This window comes from Acomys russatus, chromosome 24 (assembly GCF_903995435.1).
Source record: "Acomys russatus chromosome 24, mAcoRus1.1, whole genome shotgun sequence".
NCBI lineage: Eukaryota > Metazoa > Chordata > Mammalia > Rodentia > Muridae > Acomys > Acomys russatus.
The window spans coordinates 39,710,494-39,732,812 of NC_067160.1; the positions used below are offsets into that span (position 1 = coordinate 39,710,494).

Here is a 22,319-nt window from a genome sequence, read left to right on the forward strand (position 1 = left end):
GTATTGAACTTCCAAATGTTTCATGCAAAACGTCCCTGGGAAAATATTCCTGGAATGGAGGAGATGCCTAGGGTCAGGAGTTAATTTGAAGTGGGTGAACTGGCTAAATAAATATTATTAAAATTGTGTGACTGTTTTGAAGAATGGAATTAAATTAGTATCTATGTGTGTTTGTGTATCTGATAGGATCGTGCTGCTTCGGCTTTGGTTCGACATACAGATTGAGTCAATTCTGCTGTAACATTTTCTAGCAAGTGTTTTTCCACCACAGTAGTGTATTATGTGATAAACAGAAAATGATCAGGATAAATCTGAGAGCTCTACTTACAGTTCCTTGAGTTTTAAGTGAAATGATTGCAGCACAGTGATTCTGCTCTTGGATCATGTTCTGTTCTCATTAGTGCTGTCACTGTGAAACTACAGGTTTCTAAAGTCCATGTTCTGTTTGTTTATTTGAAATATTTTTAACTGGCAGCTTGCCTTGTTCTGCCTTCCCACATACTCTACAATATAGCAGACAGAGAAATTTCCTATTTTCTCTCTTATTTGGGAATATTACCATTCTCAAAAATGGCCTCTAATCATTCATGAATTTTCTCCTTCACTATTACATTGTATTTTCATCTTAATTAACACATTGAGCTACTGTTTTCTCTGTATTTTTCATCTGGAAATGAGTACAATTACCTATGGAGGCATAAATGCTCCAAACAAAATGCTATTTATAAGAAATAGGAGAGGAGAAATAAGAGAAATAGACTGTAGAAATTTATGTAAAACAGTCAATGGCTATTTTTAATACATCTGAGATGTTAGTTTGTAAAACTAGGCATTCCAAGTTTTGGTATGCAGAATTGGGGATTTTTTTTTAAAGCATGCTTGCTGAGGCTGACACCATAATAGATATACCAAGGGGAAAGAAAGTATGAAAATGAATTGAGCAGCTCTGACTTGCCACCAAGCACCCAGAGTCAGCAGTGGTCTCTTTCTGAGTACAAATACTTGATCACTTTTGACTCTCAACTCTTATTGAAAAAAATAACATCTCCCCGCTGTTTGCCACCAGAAGAAAAGCCCTTCGTTTGCCTCAAATAAGCACCTCTGTTTTTCACAGCTTGCAGTAATGCTTAAAGTAAATAAGTTCTTGTGCAGCCAGCACTGTTGAATTCATTCAGTTCCCTGAACAAAGCTATTGTTTACAGGTTTACAACCAGCCTTTTCTGTTTCCCTTGAAAGACTTCTCCTTGTTCCTATGTTTGGCATGCTTAGCATAGTAAGCCTTTCTACACTTGTCAAATGCTAAAGATAATTTTCCCCCACAGAAGAAATGAAAGAAGATTATGATGCTATGGGGCCAGAAGCCACGATGCAGACCACAATTAACAATGGTACAGGTAAGTTACATTCACATAGCAACATCTTGTTCCTTCTGTGTCATGTGGGTTTCCTGAATCTGATAAGACACAGACCCAACCATTTGCACCTCCACAGTTAGCAAGAAGTTAGACTTCACAGGTCTGGCTTTGTCTCAAGTTTGGCTTTACATCTTTTATTTTATTTAGCAAAGTTGTTTTCCATTCTTATACCCTAATTTGCCTCTAGAGCTCAGGAATTGTATGAATGGGTCCTTTCACAGCATTATTTGTATGAATTTCTAGTTGTAATTTTTTTACTTTAAAATAATTTTAAATTATAATACAATATGCTGGTATTAGTTACCATTTGATATGTGTCATTGAGAATTCAAGTGATATGATGAAATACAGATTGCGAAATAATTTTCCCAAAGCCAAATTTCCATAAACGTTCCTTCTAAAAGTTAATCATTTAATTTCTCTCAAATTCTCTCTTCACTTTTTTAAATCTCTGCCTCTGCAAGAGATATCAAGTAACACTTCTCAGACAGACTTTTAAACAAGAATTAACAATTCACTTATTTTTTAATGAAACTGATAAGTAACCAGTAGGGTGTTTTATTTGTCCCAGCTTCTACTAGAGAGGTTAAGGTCACAGTCCATGCTCTTCTCAAGTTAAGGTGACAGTCCATGCTGTCCCCCAAATACTGACCAGCATCTCTTCTCATAGCACAATGTGACAGGGACTCACTATGTGTATGTATGGCCCCATCTACATGTTTTGAAGAACCCTCCACACCACTGTTACAAACACTAGCACAGTCCTCACTACAAAGTCATTTCCCGAAACAAAGCAACAACAAAAATCAACTAAGTGCTTTCCTTCAGCTTGCCAGTGAAAATATGTACAGTTTTACGTGGCTTCACATTTCCCTTAAGGTAATATGCATTGTAATGTTGCTCGTGCTATCTGTACATACTATTATTAATAACTGAGACACTAGTTCAGTATCTTGAATGTAAGGAAAGAGAAATAATTTTTCAAACTCTTTTATTTTTACTCATTTGAATAATGTCAAATTGAGCACCAAACTGAACACATACAATCATGTGGTTCCAGAAAAATCACAGAATCATGCAGTAATTCTAATTTCTAGATGCAGCTTCAGCGATATCTAGATTATGACCTTGGGCAAATTAATTATCCTCTTAGGAACTCAGTTTCCATATCTGTAAAATACATATTGAATTAGTTGACTGCTCAGAATACTTCTAGTCTTAATATTCTATGGTGCTGAGATACCGTTTCTATAAAAATAGAAATAAATTCAAAGGATTTTATGTAAAATATAATAATAAAATACCATGAATTAAGTACTCTCCAGAAACCCCAGTCTGTGAGCTTCCAAGTAGCCTCAGGTTCCTTTATAGAAAAATGTTAAGTCTAAGCTTCAAGCATTAGTAAACGCTGATTTCATTTCCTTTGTGAGCACTGGAAGTACAAGAAGGTGACAATTTAACAGCCATTGTATATACCTGAGTCCAACATGAGGTTAACCAAAATTATTCCAGGCCAGGAGGTCTACAAATCAATCTTGAACACCCTTTCACCAGGCTTTAAGATCCCTTTCTTCTAATACTCACTATTTCTTAGGCTTCATATGTATTCTGTCAATAAATAAATCAATACCTGTTCATTGAGTGTTTTCAGTAGTCCCTGTTGTGTGCATGTGTGGGGGAAGATGGGTCAAAAGACTAAGCAATGGTTATTATTTAATTTGGGAGATAAGCATAATTCACATGAAAAAAATAAAGAACAGTAAGGGAAAAGGCATGATAAATAGGCAGCAAATGGTAGGAGTCATAACTATTTGAATTACAGAAATGGATGAGACCCTGCAAAGTGGGCATGTGTATAGACTTTATGAAGAAAGTTAAACTTGAACTAAGTATACTTTCTATAGTCAGGAAGGCATAGGGAAGGGAGAAGTAGAATATATAAGCCAAAAGAAAAAAAAATAGTAGGTGAAAAGATTTTGCTGAATTTAAGGGAATTTACGGGAAATAAAATTGTAAATAGAAAGCAACTGTTAGAGATTATAAAGAAAGCATAAAAGAAAGAAGTTGGATCATATTGTACCACCATGATGTCTCCAGGGAAAACGAGACTCTACAGCCCTGTAAACCACTGTTGTTATGCAGCCATGAAGTGACTTTTACAAAGTATATCGTAGGTAGTAAAGTAGGGAGTTTTCAACAAGACTTCTTAATAACTGAGTGGCACAGGTAAAGCAGCCCAAGAGGACGTGTGTGTGTGTGTGTGTGTGTGTGTGTGTGTGTTTAGAGTATAGTGGTGCTTGTTATTTATAGATCTACAGATCTTTGAGATCTTGAATCAGTGTTCAAACAGTATTTTCATATAAAAGTTATATAAACAAGGAAGTGTATATATGTTTGTGGTGGAGGGGGGAGTCAAGGGTGTTTCTTCTCATTTTTAATTGAAACGCAGTAGCTGGAAGAGGCATGAGAGTCATGCAAATATATTCAGATAGTCTTTCTATGCACCACCATTCCTGGCTTTTCCTCTTCCTCCTCCTTCTTTTATGTCATCCTGCGGTTGAAACATTGGGTGCCATGCATGCAAGGCAAACACTCTACCAACTGAAATACATCCCCAGACCTTAAAATTTCCTCTTTTAAGACACCATCTCCTCCTCTCCTCTGGAGTCTTAGTCTACAGAGCAAGTTCCAGGACCATCAAGGCTACATACAGAGAAACCCTGTCTGAAATAAAACAAAACAATTAAATGAGGGCATCATAACTATTTTCTTCTTTCATGTCAGTTCCTCATTAACTTCTCTAGAAAACAAAATTACATTTTAAAAAAGTGTGTGTGTGTGTGTGTGTGTGTGTGTGTGTGTGTGTGTGTATGTGTGAGTGATATCCATGTACTCATTAGTATGTGTATGCAGTCATGGTTATGTTTAGATAAAGGCACATAGTGATGTTACCACTCTCCACCTTAATTTTGGGGCCAGAGGCCGTTAATTTAGCTGAACTTGCTGGCCAGTGGGGGCCAGGAATCTACTGGTGTCCACCTCTATGCCTTTGCACTGGGGTTATAAGCATATGCTGCCACATCTGACTTTTTACATGGATACTGAAGGTCCAAAACTGAGCCATAGCCATAGGTATTCCTAAACACAACACATAAAAAATGACTCATCAGTCGATATCTCCTTTTTTTTCCTCCTCCTCATTCCCACCTTCCTCTGTTTTTGTTGTTTTGTTTTGTTTTGTTTTTTGAAACATTTCCATTAAGCTGGAACTGACTGATTGGGCTACGCATAAGTGGCTGACCAGCAGATTCCAGGGACCTACAGTAGCAAGTGTATGCTACTGTACCCAACATTTGATGAGGAGTGGGGGTGTAAACAAGATATCACTCTGTTCCCTTGGCTGTGCAGGAACTCGCTGTGTAGACCAAGCTGACCTTTAACTCATAGACGTGCACTTGGCTCAGCCTCACCAGTGCTGGGAGTAAAGGTGTGCCTCCAGGCCTGGCCGTAACCTAACATGTTTACTTGGGTTCTAGGGATCCAACTCAGGTCCTCCTGCTTGTACAATAATCACTTTACTGACTGAGCCATCTCCCCAGCTGACCAGACAATGTTGAAAACCTTTGACATCCTTAAACACTACAGAATAAGTTGTGCAGCTCTTTTGCTCTGCTGTAGCATTTGAGGCTCAAGTGTAAAAGTTAAGAAGTATCTACCTGCATCTATCTAGTGTGTCTTCTACTTCACCTCGTCTTGAACTAGCATCCCTAAATTTAATTATAGAAGGGGAAGATTTGATAGTACTTATCCATAATAATGATATAATACATATGATAATATATAATAATGTCAAATATTTTTTTCATTATTTCACAACTGACTACCATCAGGACTCATTTTTCTTCAACCTGAATAACCATCAAAAAACAAACACTCGCTTTTTATAAAATTTGTTATCCATCTAAAGCAGACAGAATTTAAACTGAAGCTTGAGGGGGAAATCCTTTAAAGAAATGGAATATTTAATATGTGCCCTTAAGGAACATAAAATTTTATAGGGCAATGGGTGGAAAGTCATAATAATAGGTAGACAAAATTTGCAAGTAAATAATTGTTTCTTTGTTAGCTCTGTAAATCAGTAGGCATTTATTGAGATCCTACTAAGTGTAAGGATATTTTGCAAAGCATCATGGGTAAAAGGATGAGCAAAGATTAATCAGACACATGAATAAGCAAAAGAAAAGACACATGAATAAGAAACATGTGTCGAAAAGAGTTTCTCTATGTGGCCTTGGCTGCCCTGGAACTCTCCCTGTAGATCAGGCTGGCCTCAAACTCAGAGATCCGCCTGCCTCAGCCCTCAAGTGCTGGGATTAAAGGTGTACACTACCATAAATCGGCTTGTGTATCAAATATGTAACACAATATTAAGAACAAATATTTATTCATTGCTAACCAGTGTTATTATTTTTACCTACAATAACAGGTATGTATTAAGGTGTTTCATTTGTGGTGCAGCAAGCAATGTAGGCCCAAAGGCAAAGTGTTACATATTCTAGAGTTTCTTGACAGAGAGCAGGTGTGTGTTAGAGCTAGCGCAATAAAGAGATGCCTAAAGATTTCTAGAAAAGTTCTTCAGGAGAAAACCTTCCTGAACATGCCTCTGGGCAAAGAGACCAGTGGAAAGGCTGAACATATGAAAGGAGGCTGGAGAAGTTGTTGGAAGAGCTCGGTGGCAACTGTGGTAGCAGTTGATTTTTCTTAGTAGCGTGATCACAGAGGAAACTGATAGTTGAAATGAATTGACCGAAGTTAAGGGATCCAGGGGATATCTACCAGGTGGCTTGTACTCTTGAAGTGAATAGGAAAAAGAAAAGAAAAGAAATCTTCCATTACCATCAAAGAAGGAAGAGGAGAGAGAAAAATCTGGAGTAGAAGTGGAGAGTAATTGCTGTGGACAGTGTAAAAACTCAGTCGCCATCAAGAAAGAAATATTCTGTTTTGAAAACATAGCCTGAGAATTGGGTATATAAGGTAGAAAATAAGAAAGAAAGAAAGAAAGAAAGAAAGAAAGAAAGAAAGAAAGAAAGAAAGAAAGAAAGAAAAGAATATACCTTAGTTTGGTAATGCAAGAATGATTTAGGAAGAAAAGTTTAAGTTCCAAGGTGAACTAAGGCAAGAGCTCAGAGCAGTTGAAGTAGACTGAGGGACCCTGGGCCTGGATATCATGAAGTGCCTGCTCTGAGGAAAGGAGTAGTTGAGTAAAGGGGGTGTGGAAAATGGGGAGTTAGCGCGCACATATACCTGGTACCAGTTCTGCTTCTGAGAGATTGATCTGTTTTGAGCTTAGTGAGGTATCAAGACTAATTCTCCATGTTGTTAGACTTTGCGGGGGGTGGGGGGGGGAGCACAATTAGGGCTACTACCATTTCGTTTGTTTACTTTTTGAGACAGGGTCTCAATATATGGCTTTGACTGTCCTGGAATTCACTATGTAGACCAGACTGGCCTTGAAGTCACAGATATCTTCCTGCCTCTGCCTCCAAACTGCTGGGATTGAAGTGTGTGTGTGCCACCATGCAGTCTGGAGGACATGTAGTCACTGGACATATGTCATTTTCCTATAGAGACAGTACCCTAAAACCTGATGTTTAGAAAGATAACCTTAGACGTCAGAACATTTTAGTTACAACCAGGTATGGCAGAAAACACCTCTAATTCTAGCATTTGGAGGCAAAGAGATGGTGAGTCTGAGGCTAGCCCTGTGCTACATAATGACTACAAGACTCTGTCTTTAAAAAAAAAAAAAGAAAAGAAAATTCTTCAAAAGCTTTCTAGAGTGGAGACTCTAAAGGTAGATACTGTTTGCTTTTCTCCATATTCCCTTCAACATCCACCGTTCTTTATTTAGTGCTTATAGTTAATAAGCAGGTCATTTCTTGAGGTAAGGAATACATTAATTATGAGTGAGCATGTAAAACAGGGAACAGTGGTTTGGATCAGCCTGTGAATTAAGAAGTAGTTTGACCCAACCTCTTTGCTCTGTGTGTCAAGACAGATGCAAGCAGGAAGGGCTCTGTGGGGAAAGCCTGTGAGGGATGGGCTATTACCAAGGGCTGACATAGTTTCATTTAATCTGAAGAAGTGGAACACATGTGGGAGGCTATCATTAAGCATGTGGGGGGAGGGGGCTGGGAAGCAAGTAGTATGTGAAATAGAAAAGCAAAATGAACCGTGAATGAAGTTCCCTTTTGGTCCCTTACTGCGTTAAGTTTAAGACATATTTTCTTTACTATACTCGCGGAATGTCCAAGAAAATAATAGCTCATAATAACTCATGTTTTCAAAATGCTTTGGACAGCAATAATTTATTGGGTGCACTTGAAACTTGATTAAAAATACTGAAATTAGGAAAATATAGTCCTTATATATTAAATGGAAAGGTTAAGCATCTCTAGGAAAGAAACTGAAGAGTTCTTCCTTCTGCCTGTTGCTCTGGTTTGCTTCCTGTTGTTATGATTAACAACACAACCAAAAGCCACCTGGGGGGGCGTGTTTATTTGGTTTACTTGTTATAGTCCATCACTGAGGGAAGCCAAAGCAATCAAAGCAGGAGCTTGAAGCAGAAACCAATGGAGGAATGCTATTTACTGGTTTGTTATCAGGCTCATGTTCAACTGCCCTTCTTATCCAGCCCATGCTCTCCTGCCTGGGGATGGTGCTGCCCACAGTGGCCTGGGCCACCCTACATGAATTAGTAATGAAGGAAATGCCCCACCAACATGCCCACAGGTCAGGCAATCCTTCAACAAGGTTCCTTCTTCTCATGTGTGGCAAGTTGGCAACCAAAATTAGCCATGATGACACTCAGTAACTCAATCTGGATCACCATAGAAACAAACAAAGGAAGAGAGGCAGAGCAAGGAAAGGATAAAAAAGATACAGGATTCATGTAAGTAGAGACACTTTCAGTAAATAAGTAGATTTAAATTTACAAAAGAAATGTATAGACATAAAGAGAAGGAATAATTTAATATCATATGCCACTAAAGTTGGCATTTTAATTGGCTTTTCTCATTACTAATCTTACAATGTAAGAATGTGGCATTTAGAATTATTCATGTCCTTGTGATCTTTTCAGCTTCTAGGTCCTTTCCAAATGTTATTAAATCAAGCATGATAAACAAAAACTACAAAGATGAAGTCTTTCTCTCTCGTGTTCAAATCACTATGATTGAAAGAACAATGGGCCAGGAGTCAAGTTAAGTGACTTCTGCAACCTGCTCTTCTAGGCACTACTTTTGTGCCTCTTTGTGAATCACTCATTAACCTCACTACATCTTGGTGCCATCAGCTTGTTAAATAAAAAACATTAGGCCAGAAACTTTGGGCTTCCCTACCCTCACCCTTTCTCTTCATGAAATTGCCTTGGAAAACATAAATTCAAAAAACAAGAGCTGGAGTGATACTAAGGGAATGGAAGCCTATACAGGACCTGCCTTCTTCGGCCCTATACAAGGGGTTCACCCTATACCATGCACCATGCTGTTAGGCGGGCCTTACACTGGGTCTCTGCTTTTTATTTATTTATTTTTTGTCATTAAATTACATTTAGTAATAAGATGAACTTACTAGTTCTTAATACATACATCCAATCAAAAACTAAATCATGTATATAAGTTTTTAAAATTAAGATGAACAGAAAAATAACACTCTCCCATTTAAAACTAAAAGCATTGCTTTCCTAAGATCTTTAGTTCTGATGTTCTCTTTGTAATGACATTGGTCCCTACACTGTCCTATCTTTGGCTTTTATCCTTGATCATTTTAACAACTTTGAACAAGATGCCCTACAATTTCATTTTTCCTGGCCCTACAAATCATGTCCTGATGAAGTTTCACAGAATGAAAACAGTACAATATAAGCTGAATACTATGGAATCCGATCATGGACCAGTTCAGTTCAGATGTACAGGATGAGTGTCCTCATAGCAAATGGACTTTCAGTAGTGATCCACACCTACACTGGAAATGTCATCTGAGCCAACAATGTAGTAGTGTGACGCCTTTGAGTGGGTAAGGTAAGGCCTGCAAGCAATAGGCTCCATGGAGAGTAAATTCTGTACGTGCAGCCATTCTCATAGAAGAAAAAGGGAATCCTAGAGCAAGAAAGGCTTTTATTCCTTTATTTTCCTCTTTTTTTTTTCCAGACAAGGTTTCTCTGTATAGCTGTCCTGGAAGCTTTTTTTTTTTTTTTTTTTTTTTTTTGACCAGGCTAGTCTCAAGCTCACAGAGATCCACCTGCCTTAGCCTCTGCCTCCCAAAGTGTTAAAATTACAAGCGTGCACCATTGCACCTGCGCTGGGCTCGTTCTTCATGCTTTGGGGCCTCAACATCCTCTTATTTCTCTTACATTGGATTTTAATTAAAACTTTGGAATCTGCTAGCTTGTTTTTTGTTTTTTGTCTTTTTTTGTTTGTTTGTTTTTTCTCCAAGGATGGAGGCCATACAAGTTTGAACACCAGGTATCTCTCAGCGTGATCTGAGAGGACGTAAGGTGGTAGCCGACATACAGGGCCCAAGGATTCAGATAGTACTTAAGTGCCCAGCAAAGAGGACACACTACTGCGATACCATACTACTGCGAAGCAAGTCATTTTCTTCTAGGTTGTCTATGTCACATTCAAGGTTCGAGAGTGTTTGTCATTCAGTCAGACATCTGTCACAGAAATCATCAGTTACATGTTTTTCAGTAAACTTCCTGCTTTTTTATAATGACCAAAAAGAAAAAGAAAAAAGAAAAAGAAAAAAAAATTAGGAAAAGCAGAATGAGCACTGGATAGGATAGACAGGAACTGTCAGGGATAGACTGTCATAGGTATACACCTGCAGGGGCAACTTCCCTTCCTGCCTCATGAATGCTGAGGTTTTGTTAGCTTTGTCTGTGATTAGGAGCAGCTGTCACCCCTTCACAGCACAAGTTCCCACAAGGAATAACCAACAACATCTCCTTCATTCATCCATTCAACAAATACTTAGTAAGCACTATTTTGTTTTGGGGTGCTGTCTGTGGTTTCCAGGCACCTCCAAAATATTTTTTTCTTAATCATTGTATGTGGGTCTCCTTTCAGAAATCTATATTATTTTGACTTCGTAATAGAAAAGAATACAGATTAAACGCTCTCAACATACCTAGGGAGTGGATGACAAACTGATTATGTCAACTAATTATTTCAAAGTATGGATTGCTGTGCCTATAAGGATACCCAAGAAGGTACATGCTGGCTCATTTCACAGGTGAGAAAGTTAAGAACCAAACATAAAATAAGTAGTTCGCATGAGGAATCCCAGGCTCTGAGTTTGGTCTCACAGCACTGGATGTGTTCTAGACTTCCTAATAAGCACCAGTGACACATGGGCCACACACCTCTGTCAGCTCACACACCTGGGAGAGAAGGTGTCAGCGTGCTGTGATGCACTCCATGATTCAGATTTGCAGATGGCATCCAGCAAGCAAAGGGGAGGGGCAGAGACTCAGGCTGAAGAGGTCAAGGGGTGCCTGACGTGGATGAATTCCATCATATCACTCAAAAGCACGCTGTGTGTGCTATATGAGACAGAACAGCGAGTCCTTCAGCAGAGGTTCTTCAGTTAGACAGGATTTCCTCAAAGGCCCTGTTAAAACACCGATTGCTGACCGAGGACTTGCATTTCAAATAAGTTCCCAGGTATATTGACACTGGTAAGCAAGCCATATCTTGAAGACCAGTGAATATCCAGAGCAAACACTATTTTATGGTTTCCCATGAAAAGAAAGTATAAAGTGCTGAGCAAAAGCACCTTCCTAAGGTATCGCAACACTAATTCCAGACTGTTAGATTACATGGTTAAGGGGAGACGAACACATATTGTTCAGCCAGGGAATTAAAAGTCAACACGCTGCATCATTTTGTACTGGTGCACAGCAATGTCGTTCAAGGGTTACTGTAAGTCTCTGGGTCTTAATATTCACAGTCTTCTCGTACAAAAATCAAACCTTCAAAATTAGACTGCATCCCTGACTGGGCTGCTTCCTCCTGCTGTGGGGGGAAGCATTTGATCTTGCAGACTGCTACAAATGCCCACCTCCTATCCGGTCTTCACCTCTCTCTTCTAAAGCTTTTAGCATGAAATCTCGCGCTGGTATTTGAACATGCTTCCCCCAGAGAAGGCCAGATAAGAGCAGGGGCGGAGAGACCACCAAGATGCCTAATTCTCAGCAAAGGAAGGACCTTCTCTGTTGCTCCTGAGGCGTTTCCCTTGGCTTTACACGTGCCTCTGTACCAGTCGGAGGCTTGAGGAGCTGCTGTGTGGCTATGCCACAAGGAAAAGAAATCGTTCCTGTCCCTCCAAGTTTTTAGATATCTCGTGCCAATATACCTGTGCTGATATTTACTCATTGGTCAACTTTGTGCAAAGTAGTCGTAAGAATTCATATACCTTTGCATGTGCTTCTTTAAACTAAAAACAAAACAAAACAAAAAACAAAAAAAACAATGCAAAATTAAATGCAAATTGATGTCTTCTTTTTTATTTCATCCATTAGCACTGAAGGAATTGGTTTTATTCCCCCCCACCCCCATGGGTGAAAAAGACAGTTACACACATGACTACTGCTTCTGTCCTCTTTGCCTTGACATAGTATTGTGGATAAAAGCTAGGTCTCCCAAAAGGATTACTCATTCAATTTGATGTTTGCCAAAAAGGCTTAACAATAATATTCAAATATATGTCTCTTTGGGTTTTAATGAAAGTTGAAAATATGCCAGATATTAAACCAGTGGGTTTAATATCTTGCTCTAAATACAGGAAACAAATGGTAAAAGGAAATGAGGAGGAAAAAAAAAAAGACTCAGCATCAGGGTCACATTATAAATCCAACAACCTGTAAACTATAAGTAAAAAGCACTTTTAGTCTCATTGAGAACCTGTTCTAAGCAACTCAATTATGGTTACTGGTGATTTCTGAAGCAGATGATGGTTCTTTTTCACTTAGAGTTCCACTAACTCTGCTGGTTTTCAGGCAATCACTTTAAAAGTCAGTTTAGACCAACATTCATTATCTATCTTTAAAAAAAATCAATATTTTCCCAAGACGGTCTTAAAGGTATTTATGAAAGTATCATTAATAAGCCTGACTAGTAAGACTGACTAACATGTTTAAAAGAAAAGAGAGACTTTGCTGACTTGAAAGGATCTAGAAATTTATCTACCAATATTAAAATACATATAGCCATGAGGAAACATTTTTAATTAACATTCTTTTTTTGGATGGAGAAAAGTTTAACTAACCTTAGGGAAGGTTGAGATATTTGCACGACATTAGGGTAAATTTTAGGACTAAATGCAAAATCCCTGAGGAAGATATGGGAAGAAATTACTTGAGGTTTCTTGTGAATTTTTTGTTATGGTTTGATGATAAATACCATGCAAATATCCTTTGTCAGTGTGTTTTGGCAGTCCTTCCAAGGCAGCGAGGGAGCAAGAGGGATTACAGGAAGGACAAAAGTGAGGTTGATTTTATACTAGAAAAATACAGTGGGGAATTCTGTAACTTCTTAGCAAGTTTTCCACCTCATTCCTGTGTCCACTACACAATATTATAAAATCTTTGTAAAAACAAAACAAAACAAAACAAATACAAACTTCCAAATACAATCAGAATTCCATCGTTGCCAACAGGAGATAACAAAACACCCTCCCCCTCCCACCCCCACCACTGCAGCCCTGCCACCCCAGTACTGTGAGCATGCATGGTTTGGATTTCCAGATGCTGCAACTTGACACAGTTTGAAATAGAAAAGGAAGCTTCTGGTGTGGCATAATGTAAGGAGATGGGACAGTCCAGTCACTAGAAGGTGTAGCACTGCCTCCATCTGAACCCGCAGCTGGATGCGTGGCTGCAGGATGACCATCTTGTCTCTGCTTCCTCCACTCTAGTCGCAAACTGTCCTTTCCTGACCGGCAGAAACATCAGGTCCTTCATTTTGCATCTTACCTCTGCAGTCGCTTGGCAGCGGGGAGGCCTTGATTCTCATTTTGGAACAAAGTCCTAAAATCACAGGGAAGGGATCTGTGGGCTTTAATTGTATCCCTTGGCCTCATCTGGACAAATCAAGGGTTAGGCTTGTTTCAAGTACAGCTAAGCAAATGAGAGTGAGATCATACTGTGAACAGCAGCTCGCGGAGGTACTATAAGACTTGGTGGTGTGGAGATGAAGAGCTGTGTCTAGGCAAAGGAAAACTGTAATAAAAACCAAGGAGAAACCTGCATTGTTTTTTTTCATGGTGGATATGCTGGTTCTTTTAAGTTTGAATGCTAGCTCACTTTGAGTGGCTGTAGATAGATGATCGATAGCAGATCCGCCCCACATAAATGAGGGAAAGTCCTAATGAAGTCAATAGACTTACATGATTAAATGCCATTTTCTTCATGAAGCCCCTTTTGGATACTCACTAAAGCCACATCTAACTCCTGAAAGTGTTTATGTTTACCCTGAAACACTTCGTCATAATGTCTTATGATTATGTAAACTGAGTTTAGCAAAACTCTAAATCCCTAGCTCAACTATCAGGTATCTTCTTTTATGTTTTGTTTGTCTTAATAGAAGAATAGCGTTAAGGACACATTATTTTCCACATTCGTTTCATAAATGGTTCTTTTTTAAAAACTAATAGTTTCTTGGCAATATACTCAGTGTTCAGGATCCATAGATTACCAAAGATGGTCCTTAAATAGAACATGTGATTTGAAGTCCTTTTATCCCTACCTCACTTAGAAGTCTAGCATGATGAAATTTGATCTAGCAATCAAATTTCCTCTCCCAACACCAGAGTGTATCTAGATGTAGTTTAGCTTGCCTATCCAGAAAAATCAGAATTTTCTTCCCTTTTAAGCCCAAAGACTATTTAATGCAAATCCAATTGAATTTGCATTTGATTACATTTCTGATGGAAACATTCATATGCAAATGAAAATTCATGCAAAGATAGCCAGATAATTCAAATAGTTGCTGAAATATCAAGATAAAATTAGGATATTAAATGTACATCCATCCACTTTTACTGGGTTACACTAAGGTCATCAGTGGGAGTGGCCTTTAAATGCTCAAATAGGTATGTGTTCAGAAGGGAGCTGTAACATTACTTTGAATTGTCATAGTTTGGAAAAAGATGTCAGCCACTGTTAAAACATGTTTTAAAACATCACTTTATCTGGGTGGTGCTGGTACACGCCTTTAATCACAGCACTCGGGAGGCAGAGGCAGGCAGATCTATAAGTTCAAGGCCAGCCTGAGTTCCAGGACAGCCAAGGCTACACAGAAAAACCCTGTCACAGAAAAACAAAAACAAACCAAACAAACAAACAAATAAAACAAAGTAAAACATTTATTTTAAAAATTTTGTCTCTCATCTTCTTTTATCATTAAAAGAAAAAAATAATTCTTGGGAAGACAATTTTAATGAGCTCAGAAATGGATTAGTAGTTTGTGTAAGCTGATAGTTTCCACATACTCCTTAGGAAGCCAATGGGACAAGTTCAGTGACATTATCATTATCCCCCTATCAACGTCCTTTGAAAGCACCCATGGCCTTGTGAATGGAGCAGCAGAGCCATGATCTTAACTGATGGCTGTTAAATCCAACTAAGAACAGATGTAAGCAAAGGTTCAAGGTAAAATGTATTTATCTACTAACTTACATTCCGAATTCGCCTTAAGGAGAATACAAGCCTTGGAATCAGACGATTGTTTTGGTTAAACTTAGCAGAAGTTGGAGTGAGAAAAGGAAGACTTGCGGTCACAGCGTGCAGAATTTTTAGCACCTAGTTGGTGGTCCATAAAATATAAATATGATTCTCCTGATTTTTCTTCTCTTCCATCTTATGTTTATCCACAATTTCAACTCTTTTTAGGGTTCTAGTGTTTCCTGGTTTGGAAAATATCACTAACCATTTATCAGATTGAAAAGTCTAAAGATAAAGAGGACAGTTTAGCTGTCACTTGGGCAAGCTGAATCCGCGCCCCCCCCCCCAAGTCTTAGAGACTTTACTATGTAACTCTCTATCAATTCCAGCCACCTGTCTTCACCTCTACCACCACTGCCTAATCTTACGAGTGACTTTGGACAGGGACACACCTCCGCCCCGACCCCCGTCCTCCTCTCAGCCAACTTTTTGAGCAGAACCTACTCTTGTTTTTCTCCTAACCTTGTCATACTATAGCCAGGGCCCTCGTTACAAAGGATGAGGGTCATCGTTCCATACAACTGTCCTTCCTGCGGAATAGCCTTCAGTGCCTTCTTGGTCCTAGAACAAACAGGAGAGTTCTCAGTAGGGATGCTGCTCCTGCTTGTTCCCTTCCTGCTCTCCTACAGTGCTTTCTTTCACTCTGAGCTCCAAGTCAGATACCAAGATGCCCAGGCTCCTTGTAGTCACCTGTACACTCACTGCTGCTCCGACTTGGAGAGTAAGTAGTAAGTTAATTTAGAACTTCTGCCGTTAAGGCTTTCCTGATCTTTTAGACACCATTGGGTTCCTGTGTTACCTTTGTCCATATAACTACTTTTGGTCATGATATCCAGTCAGGTTTGAGTGATGTGTTTATTTTTGAGATGATGTCATTTGGATTACTCTTTTTTTTTTCCTTTCTTTTTTCTTCTCTTCTTTCTTCTCCTTCTCCTTCTCCTTCTCCTTCTCCTTCTCCTTCTCCTCCTTCTTCTTCTTCTTCTTCTTCTTCTTCTTCTTCTTCTTCTTCTTCTTCTTCTTCTTCTTCTTTCTCTCGCTCTCTTTGTGACTTCCTGAAGGACAAGGTTAGCTCTGGTCTTTGTGTAGGAGAATAAGACTGGCTTATTAAGGTTTCCAATCAATACGTGTTGAACAAATGGTAGGATCTGTTGCGTCTTCTTATCTAAAATCCACAAGGTTATAATAATGTGACCCAGAAGAGAAAAGAAAGAAAAAAAAGAAAGAAAGTTGATTAACTTGCTTGAACCTCATCACATCACAACTTGCTAAGGTTTCGTACAGCAAACACTGCAATGTTTTCTTGTAGCAAAGAAAGTATGGTGGTAAAAGATCTAGCAGAATCAGAGGGAAGCTCTTTCAAACCATGGCACCAGGAATCTGCCATGCCCTGTGCTGGCAAAGCACTTTTCCCAGCAATCATAAAGAATAACACTTATTCGTCCAGCTCTGCGTTATGCGCACTCTTTTATTTGGGACATGTACCCCACAACAAATTTCAGGGATGTGTCTAGAGATTGTAAGCACACCATGTCTTGAGACACAAATCGCCGAAGCTGGTTCGCAACTATTATTTCATAAAAACAGAACCATAACTTGAGAAGCTAAAATCATTTGGGGATCACGCTGCAGTTTTATCAGCATAGCTCCATGAGTTTCTATTTTATATTTATCAGCTGTGAGCTTAATTTTATTTCCTTTGGCTACAGTGTTGAGAAAAAATTAAAATAACAGTGAGAGAGGACGCTTCATTATATGACCTTAGGGCACCCACACAACTGTGTCTGTAGGGATATCTATCTTTTCACACCTGTCTCAGAATATGTAGACCTTACTATGTCTCATATTCAAAGACAAGCATAATAAAAAAGCTTACACTTAGCAGCAGATGGGTCTGTGGATAGGAATGTTAAGTTTAGTAAAGCTTAGGAATATTAAATTTCTTTTCTTTTTCGTTCTTTTTTTTTTTTTTTTTTTTTTTGAGTCAAAACATTTTATTCAAGGAGTTGGGGCTGGAGAGGCCTACGCTGTCTGCTGACCTCCTCAGAGCACGTCTTCAAGGTTTCCCTGTCGCTAAGGGCTAAATTTACTTTTCTTAACCTAAAAGAAAGTTTCCTGCCAAGCATTAAAATATTTGCAAGCTCACATTACATCATGTTTAGGGGTTTTAGTTCCACTTAAAAAAATTTTTAATAAATACATTTTAAATTTTCTTTCATTTGTATGTGAATTATGCAGATGAGTACTCTAAGAACAAATGTGCCTAATTAAGCAAAGTGAGCTCTTTTGCCTGTATTATAAAAATAAGCATTTAATCACTATTTGGCCATCTATCCTCTGACAAACAGATGAGTTACTTTAAGGCTTCCTGGTAACAAGTCAACCTTTGTTACTAACAGTGATGGAGGACTTGGTCTCCTAGGAAAGGAGCCTGAAAAAAACGTTTCTTTTCTGCTTATGATTTCAGTTAAGAATGCAAATTGCACATCAGACTTCGAGGAATACTTTGCCAAAAGAAAACTGGAGGAACGAGATGGCCACGCGGTCAGCATTGAAGAGTACCTTCAGCGAAGCGACACGGCCATTATTTACCCAGAAGCCCCTGAGGAGCTGTCTCGCCTTGGCACGCCAGAGGCCAATGGGCAAGAAGAAAATGGTAAGGCTGTAATTCATTTTTAGCCATTATACTGACCTCTGCAGCTGTTACAATTACAAATGCACTACATGCCTGGGTGTTTACCTTAAAATTTGAAGAACAGCTGCAGAGGCATGGAATTTCATGAGCAAAGATTAGAACTGTAATTTTAGGGTATTGTGAAATTTTTTTTTGTCAGCAAATTTGTGTCATTTGTACATCCAATACAGAATAAGAACAATTACAGCCCATTTCTAAGAGACAAAAATATCTAAATTTATTCCTATGTTTCAGAGATGGTTTATACTTTTGAGGAAAAAAAAAGTTTAAGATCACCGACCCTCACCTTTTGTTCTCTGACACCTGAAAATTCCCTTCCCTGTCTGTGAATTCCTGAGTAACATGTGAGTGTAGGGTTCAGAGGGACTGTCAGTCACCCAAAGGGAATTTCTTCATTTATCAGCTGTTTAAATCCCCCCTCCCCACAAATAAGCTCAAGTAATTAATTAATTTTTGAGCGCAGTGTGAGCTGATTCGGACAAGCCTGCCCTGGGTGTGCATGGGGCCTGGTTGCGAGGAGGCCCTGGCTCGATGATGGCGCTCTGCTGGAGCAGATTGCAATGATTCCTGTCATAGCAGCCCGGGCAGCCAGCCCATTAGCTGCCATTGATTTACTGACCTTTTGGCCCGCTCCTCTCCCTCTCGCCTCTCGGCTACAGACCTGCCACCTGGAACTCCAGATGCTTTTGCCCAACTGCTGACCTGCCCCTACTGCGACCGCGGCTACAAGCGCTTGACATCGCTGAAGGAGCACATCAAGTACCGCCACGAAAAGAATGAGGAGAACTTTTCCTGCCCCCTCTGTAGCTACACGTTCGCCTACCGCACCCAGCTCGAGCGGCATATGGTGACGCACAAGCCAGGGACAGATCAGGTGGGGGTCGGTTCTAAGTGATTTCTTTCTATAATAACCCCTTAGAGAAACGATATTGCTTTGATTGGCAATCATTATTAATTTTTCATGGCATTTTGAAGATGCAGATCTTTTAATGGTAATAGCTTTAATTGAGGTCTAAATGATTTTTTGATGGTCTCTTCTAATATGATTTAATAGTCTTATGTTCACGATCGAATGAGTGTGTTAATTTCTAATTTAGAAATTTTATTTGCACTTTAACTTGACTTTAGTTTCATTTTTATGTTCCACAAAAAGTGAATGAAATTGTAGCATTTTAATTATACATTATTAAACATCTCAGCAATTTTAATTCCATTTTTCACCTAGTTTTGCTTAGGCATTTTTTTTTCATATAGGACCTAATGCATAGTAAAAGAAGTGTGTATTTCTTTCATCTGCCATGAAACACTTTCAAATTACTTAGAATACTTTTACAAGCTTACTAATTTATGAAATCTAGTTATTTTTAGGAAGATAGCAGGCATATAGGTTATATGCCTATATACATAATAAATTGGAAAAATGACAAATGAGAAGAAAACCACATTGGTTATAGTTAAAACAATCCCATCTCAGTATACATGCTTGTAGTTAAATGCCAAAATTGCCCTGCCTCTTTTGGTGTACTTGTTTTAAAAATAAGAACTCTGACTTGAAAAGGTAAGGATGGGGTTTTAAATGCTTGAAATGTCTGAGTAGGATTGATTCACAGCATCTCTTAAATGTTTCAGCAAAACTGCTCTTTCCATCCTCCTGGGAGAATGGACTCTGCAAATTGATATTATGATGTGTTGGGTGGCCACAATACTGGTGTTTCATAAGTCACAATAATTGATCCTACAGTATAGAGTTGCCCTAAATAAACTTTGATATTATATGTTTTTTAAATAGTTAAATATGACATTCTATATAAAACTCCAGTTTGTCCTCATAGGCTTTATTATCTTTGAATAAGGAGAAGAAGATACAAAACCAATTAAGCAAGAATGGAAATACTGTCCTACAAATTTTTACTATTTAAGGCACTTTATCACAGCACACCATTCATTTCTGATTGGACTTGCTACTTGACTGTTTCCCAGCTATAAGGAATATGCTTGTGTAGTTACACTTTTGTAACAGTTTATCTTCTCATGCTTCCATGCACAAAAACTCTAGGAAAAAAAAAAGCCTAGATATTTATCTAGTATAACTGCTTTAAATTTCACATGCAGACGTGCGACTGTGTTGGCGCATTATGACTGGTAGCTTTGGTGTTGAAAAGTCCCCTCATTTGCTCATGGCATTTACAATTAGTAAATTAAAATGATTGTATCATATTAACAGTGGCACAACTAAAGTTTATAGTAGTCCTCTGAGGACTGTGGGGGAGACAAAGCAGCTGTTGCTGTTTGTTTATGCAACTCAGCAACATATGAGCGCTGGTCCCTCAATGGCGCTCGGCGGGTTGGGCTCCGCTTGATCTTTGAAGGTTGCTGCTGTTTGAACAAACCTCCCTGTGTCCCATGTAACACCATCTGTCTCACTAGGAATGTGGGAAGATTCAGCACACCCTAGCAGTTGTCATACCGTTTCTGTGCTGTCTTTCTGCAAAAAGCTTTTGTGTCATTGCTGCAGAAAAAGGCTGACCTCCTACCTTGAGCATCCAGAATGGACGGCTGTTGTTGTTGTTGTTTTTTTTTTCCCTAGAATTCCAAGTCACACTGCTTTTCCCCCTTGTTCAAAAAGGTCATCTGTATTTGATTGTATCTGTGTTGCTTCTAACTTGTCTTTTCAGCAAACTTTTTTTTCTTTTGGTCCTTGCACACTACTAAAAAGGAAAATGAAAAGCCGTTGAAGTCCTTCCTACTGGCTTCTGATAAAACTGCTCAGGCAGCTATAACCCAAGATGTTGTCTCTTATTTGATAATGAATCAAATCTGATAGGCAGCACCAAAGAAAAACAGAGTTGACACGGGCCAGCAGCACTGTGAACAGAATATTTAAACAGGCATACCAAATACTTATAGTCAAAGGGTTTTGCTTTGTTTTATTTTTTGTTTTTTGGACACTTGTTAAATTTTAGTTTGATTTAGTGTGAGATATGCTTTTATCCCCACACAGAAAACTTGATGAAAAAATTATTGTGTGGGTTAAAAAGAAAAGAAAAACTTTATAATTTTCAGGAAACTACTTCTTCCTCAACAAGATAGCAGTATTCTAAAAGGAAACCTTTAGGTTTTAGATCCCGCCCTTAAAAAAAGAGCCATGAACATCTCTACAATTATATTTTCTCATCTCAAGGGTCAAAGAAACATTTTTGGAGAAAAAAAAAGATGACAGGTGTAATTGTAAAGCAAGTGTCAGATGTGCGTGTGAAGCACTTTTTTAAAAAGTTCCCATTTTATTACCAGCATTATCACTTTTATTACCACTCTGAAAGACTGAGCAGATAAATAAGCATGCGCTGAGACCTCTCGGCCTGTCTGAAAAAGAGGCTTTAAAAAAGATTCCTAAGCAACCTCCTTTGTGCCCTCTGAACAAAAATGACGGCAGTCTTTTCTCCTTTCACAGCACCAAATGCTAACCCAGGGAGCAGGTAACCGCAAGTTCAAATGCACCGAGTGTGGCAAGGCCTTCAAGTATAAGCACCACCTGAAAGAACACCTCAGAATTCACAGTGGTGAGTATCAAGGTGTCCGCTCTCAGGTTTGCATTCTTGCCAACCAGAGAAGGTTGTGAAGACTGTTTAAGTGAACACAGTCCTGGCTGTAGCGCTTTGGACTCACCATGTACTTCATAAGCTCTGTGTGCCTCGGAGAGCCTTATGGTACCATCCTTCTTCCCATTCATGAGGGTTTTGGTTTGGTTTTGGTTTTGTTCTGACTTGTTTTCCTTGCCAAATCTGAAACTGTGTATCTTCAACCTGGGGATATCTGGACTTCAATTTTAGAAAGAAATTCATCTTTAATACCTAAACGTATACAAGAAAAAGAAAAAATTGGACAAGGGCTTGTGTATGCTAAACATTCCTTGACTCCTGATGGCTGTAACATCATAAGCCCATATCCTACCAGCAAGATTTCTCCTTTATACATAGTTTGATAGCTGTGCCAAGAATTTTATTACCAAATTGGATGCTATTCAAAGAACTAGTTGAATTGGTAGAATCAATGGAATCTCCACAGAGTTGATTAAAGCCATGGCTACACTTCCCCTTAAATACCGTGACATCTTTATTGTGCTATTGACCACACATTAATCTGACACTCTGTTTAAATAGGAGGCTGCCGATGGCCTGACTAGATTTGGGATCCTAGCTGAAAAGGCATAGATAGCCTTCACCTTACACGGCTTACATCTTGAATTATGTCTACCTGGGGTAGATAAAGCCCAGAAATAGTTACGGTCACATAACTCTGACTTAAGCATCTAGAATGTAGGGCCCACCCCGTGGATTCATTTCATTTGGTGCCACAGATTCTAGTCTTGGCAGACAACTTGACTTGTTACCTAACCAAAGAAATTTAACGCTAATTTTAATTGTCA

At 38.8% G+C, this 22,319-nt stretch overlaps 1 protein-coding gene across 4 annotated transcripts in view; it reads left to right on the forward strand.

Moving 5' to 3' along the window:
* Positions 1–22,319, forward strand: part of Zeb2 (zinc finger E-box binding homeobox 2) — a 131,296-nt gene that overhangs the window by 98,783 nt on the left and 10,194 nt on the right. For 3 of the 4 annotated variants that reach the window (XM_051166633.1, XM_051166634.1, XM_051166635.1), the window contains 4 exons: positions 1,323–1,394; positions 17,666–17,854; positions 18,553–18,767; positions 21,345–21,453. In XM_051166633.1, the coding sequence (XP_051022590.1) occupies positions 1,323–1,394; positions 17,666–17,854; positions 18,553–18,767; positions 21,345–21,453 (585 nt within the window). The remainder of the gene's footprint in view (positions 1–1,322; positions 1,395–17,665; positions 17,855–18,552; positions 18,768–21,344; positions 21,454–22,319) is intronic. The other variant, XM_051166632.1, reaches the window with a different exon arrangement.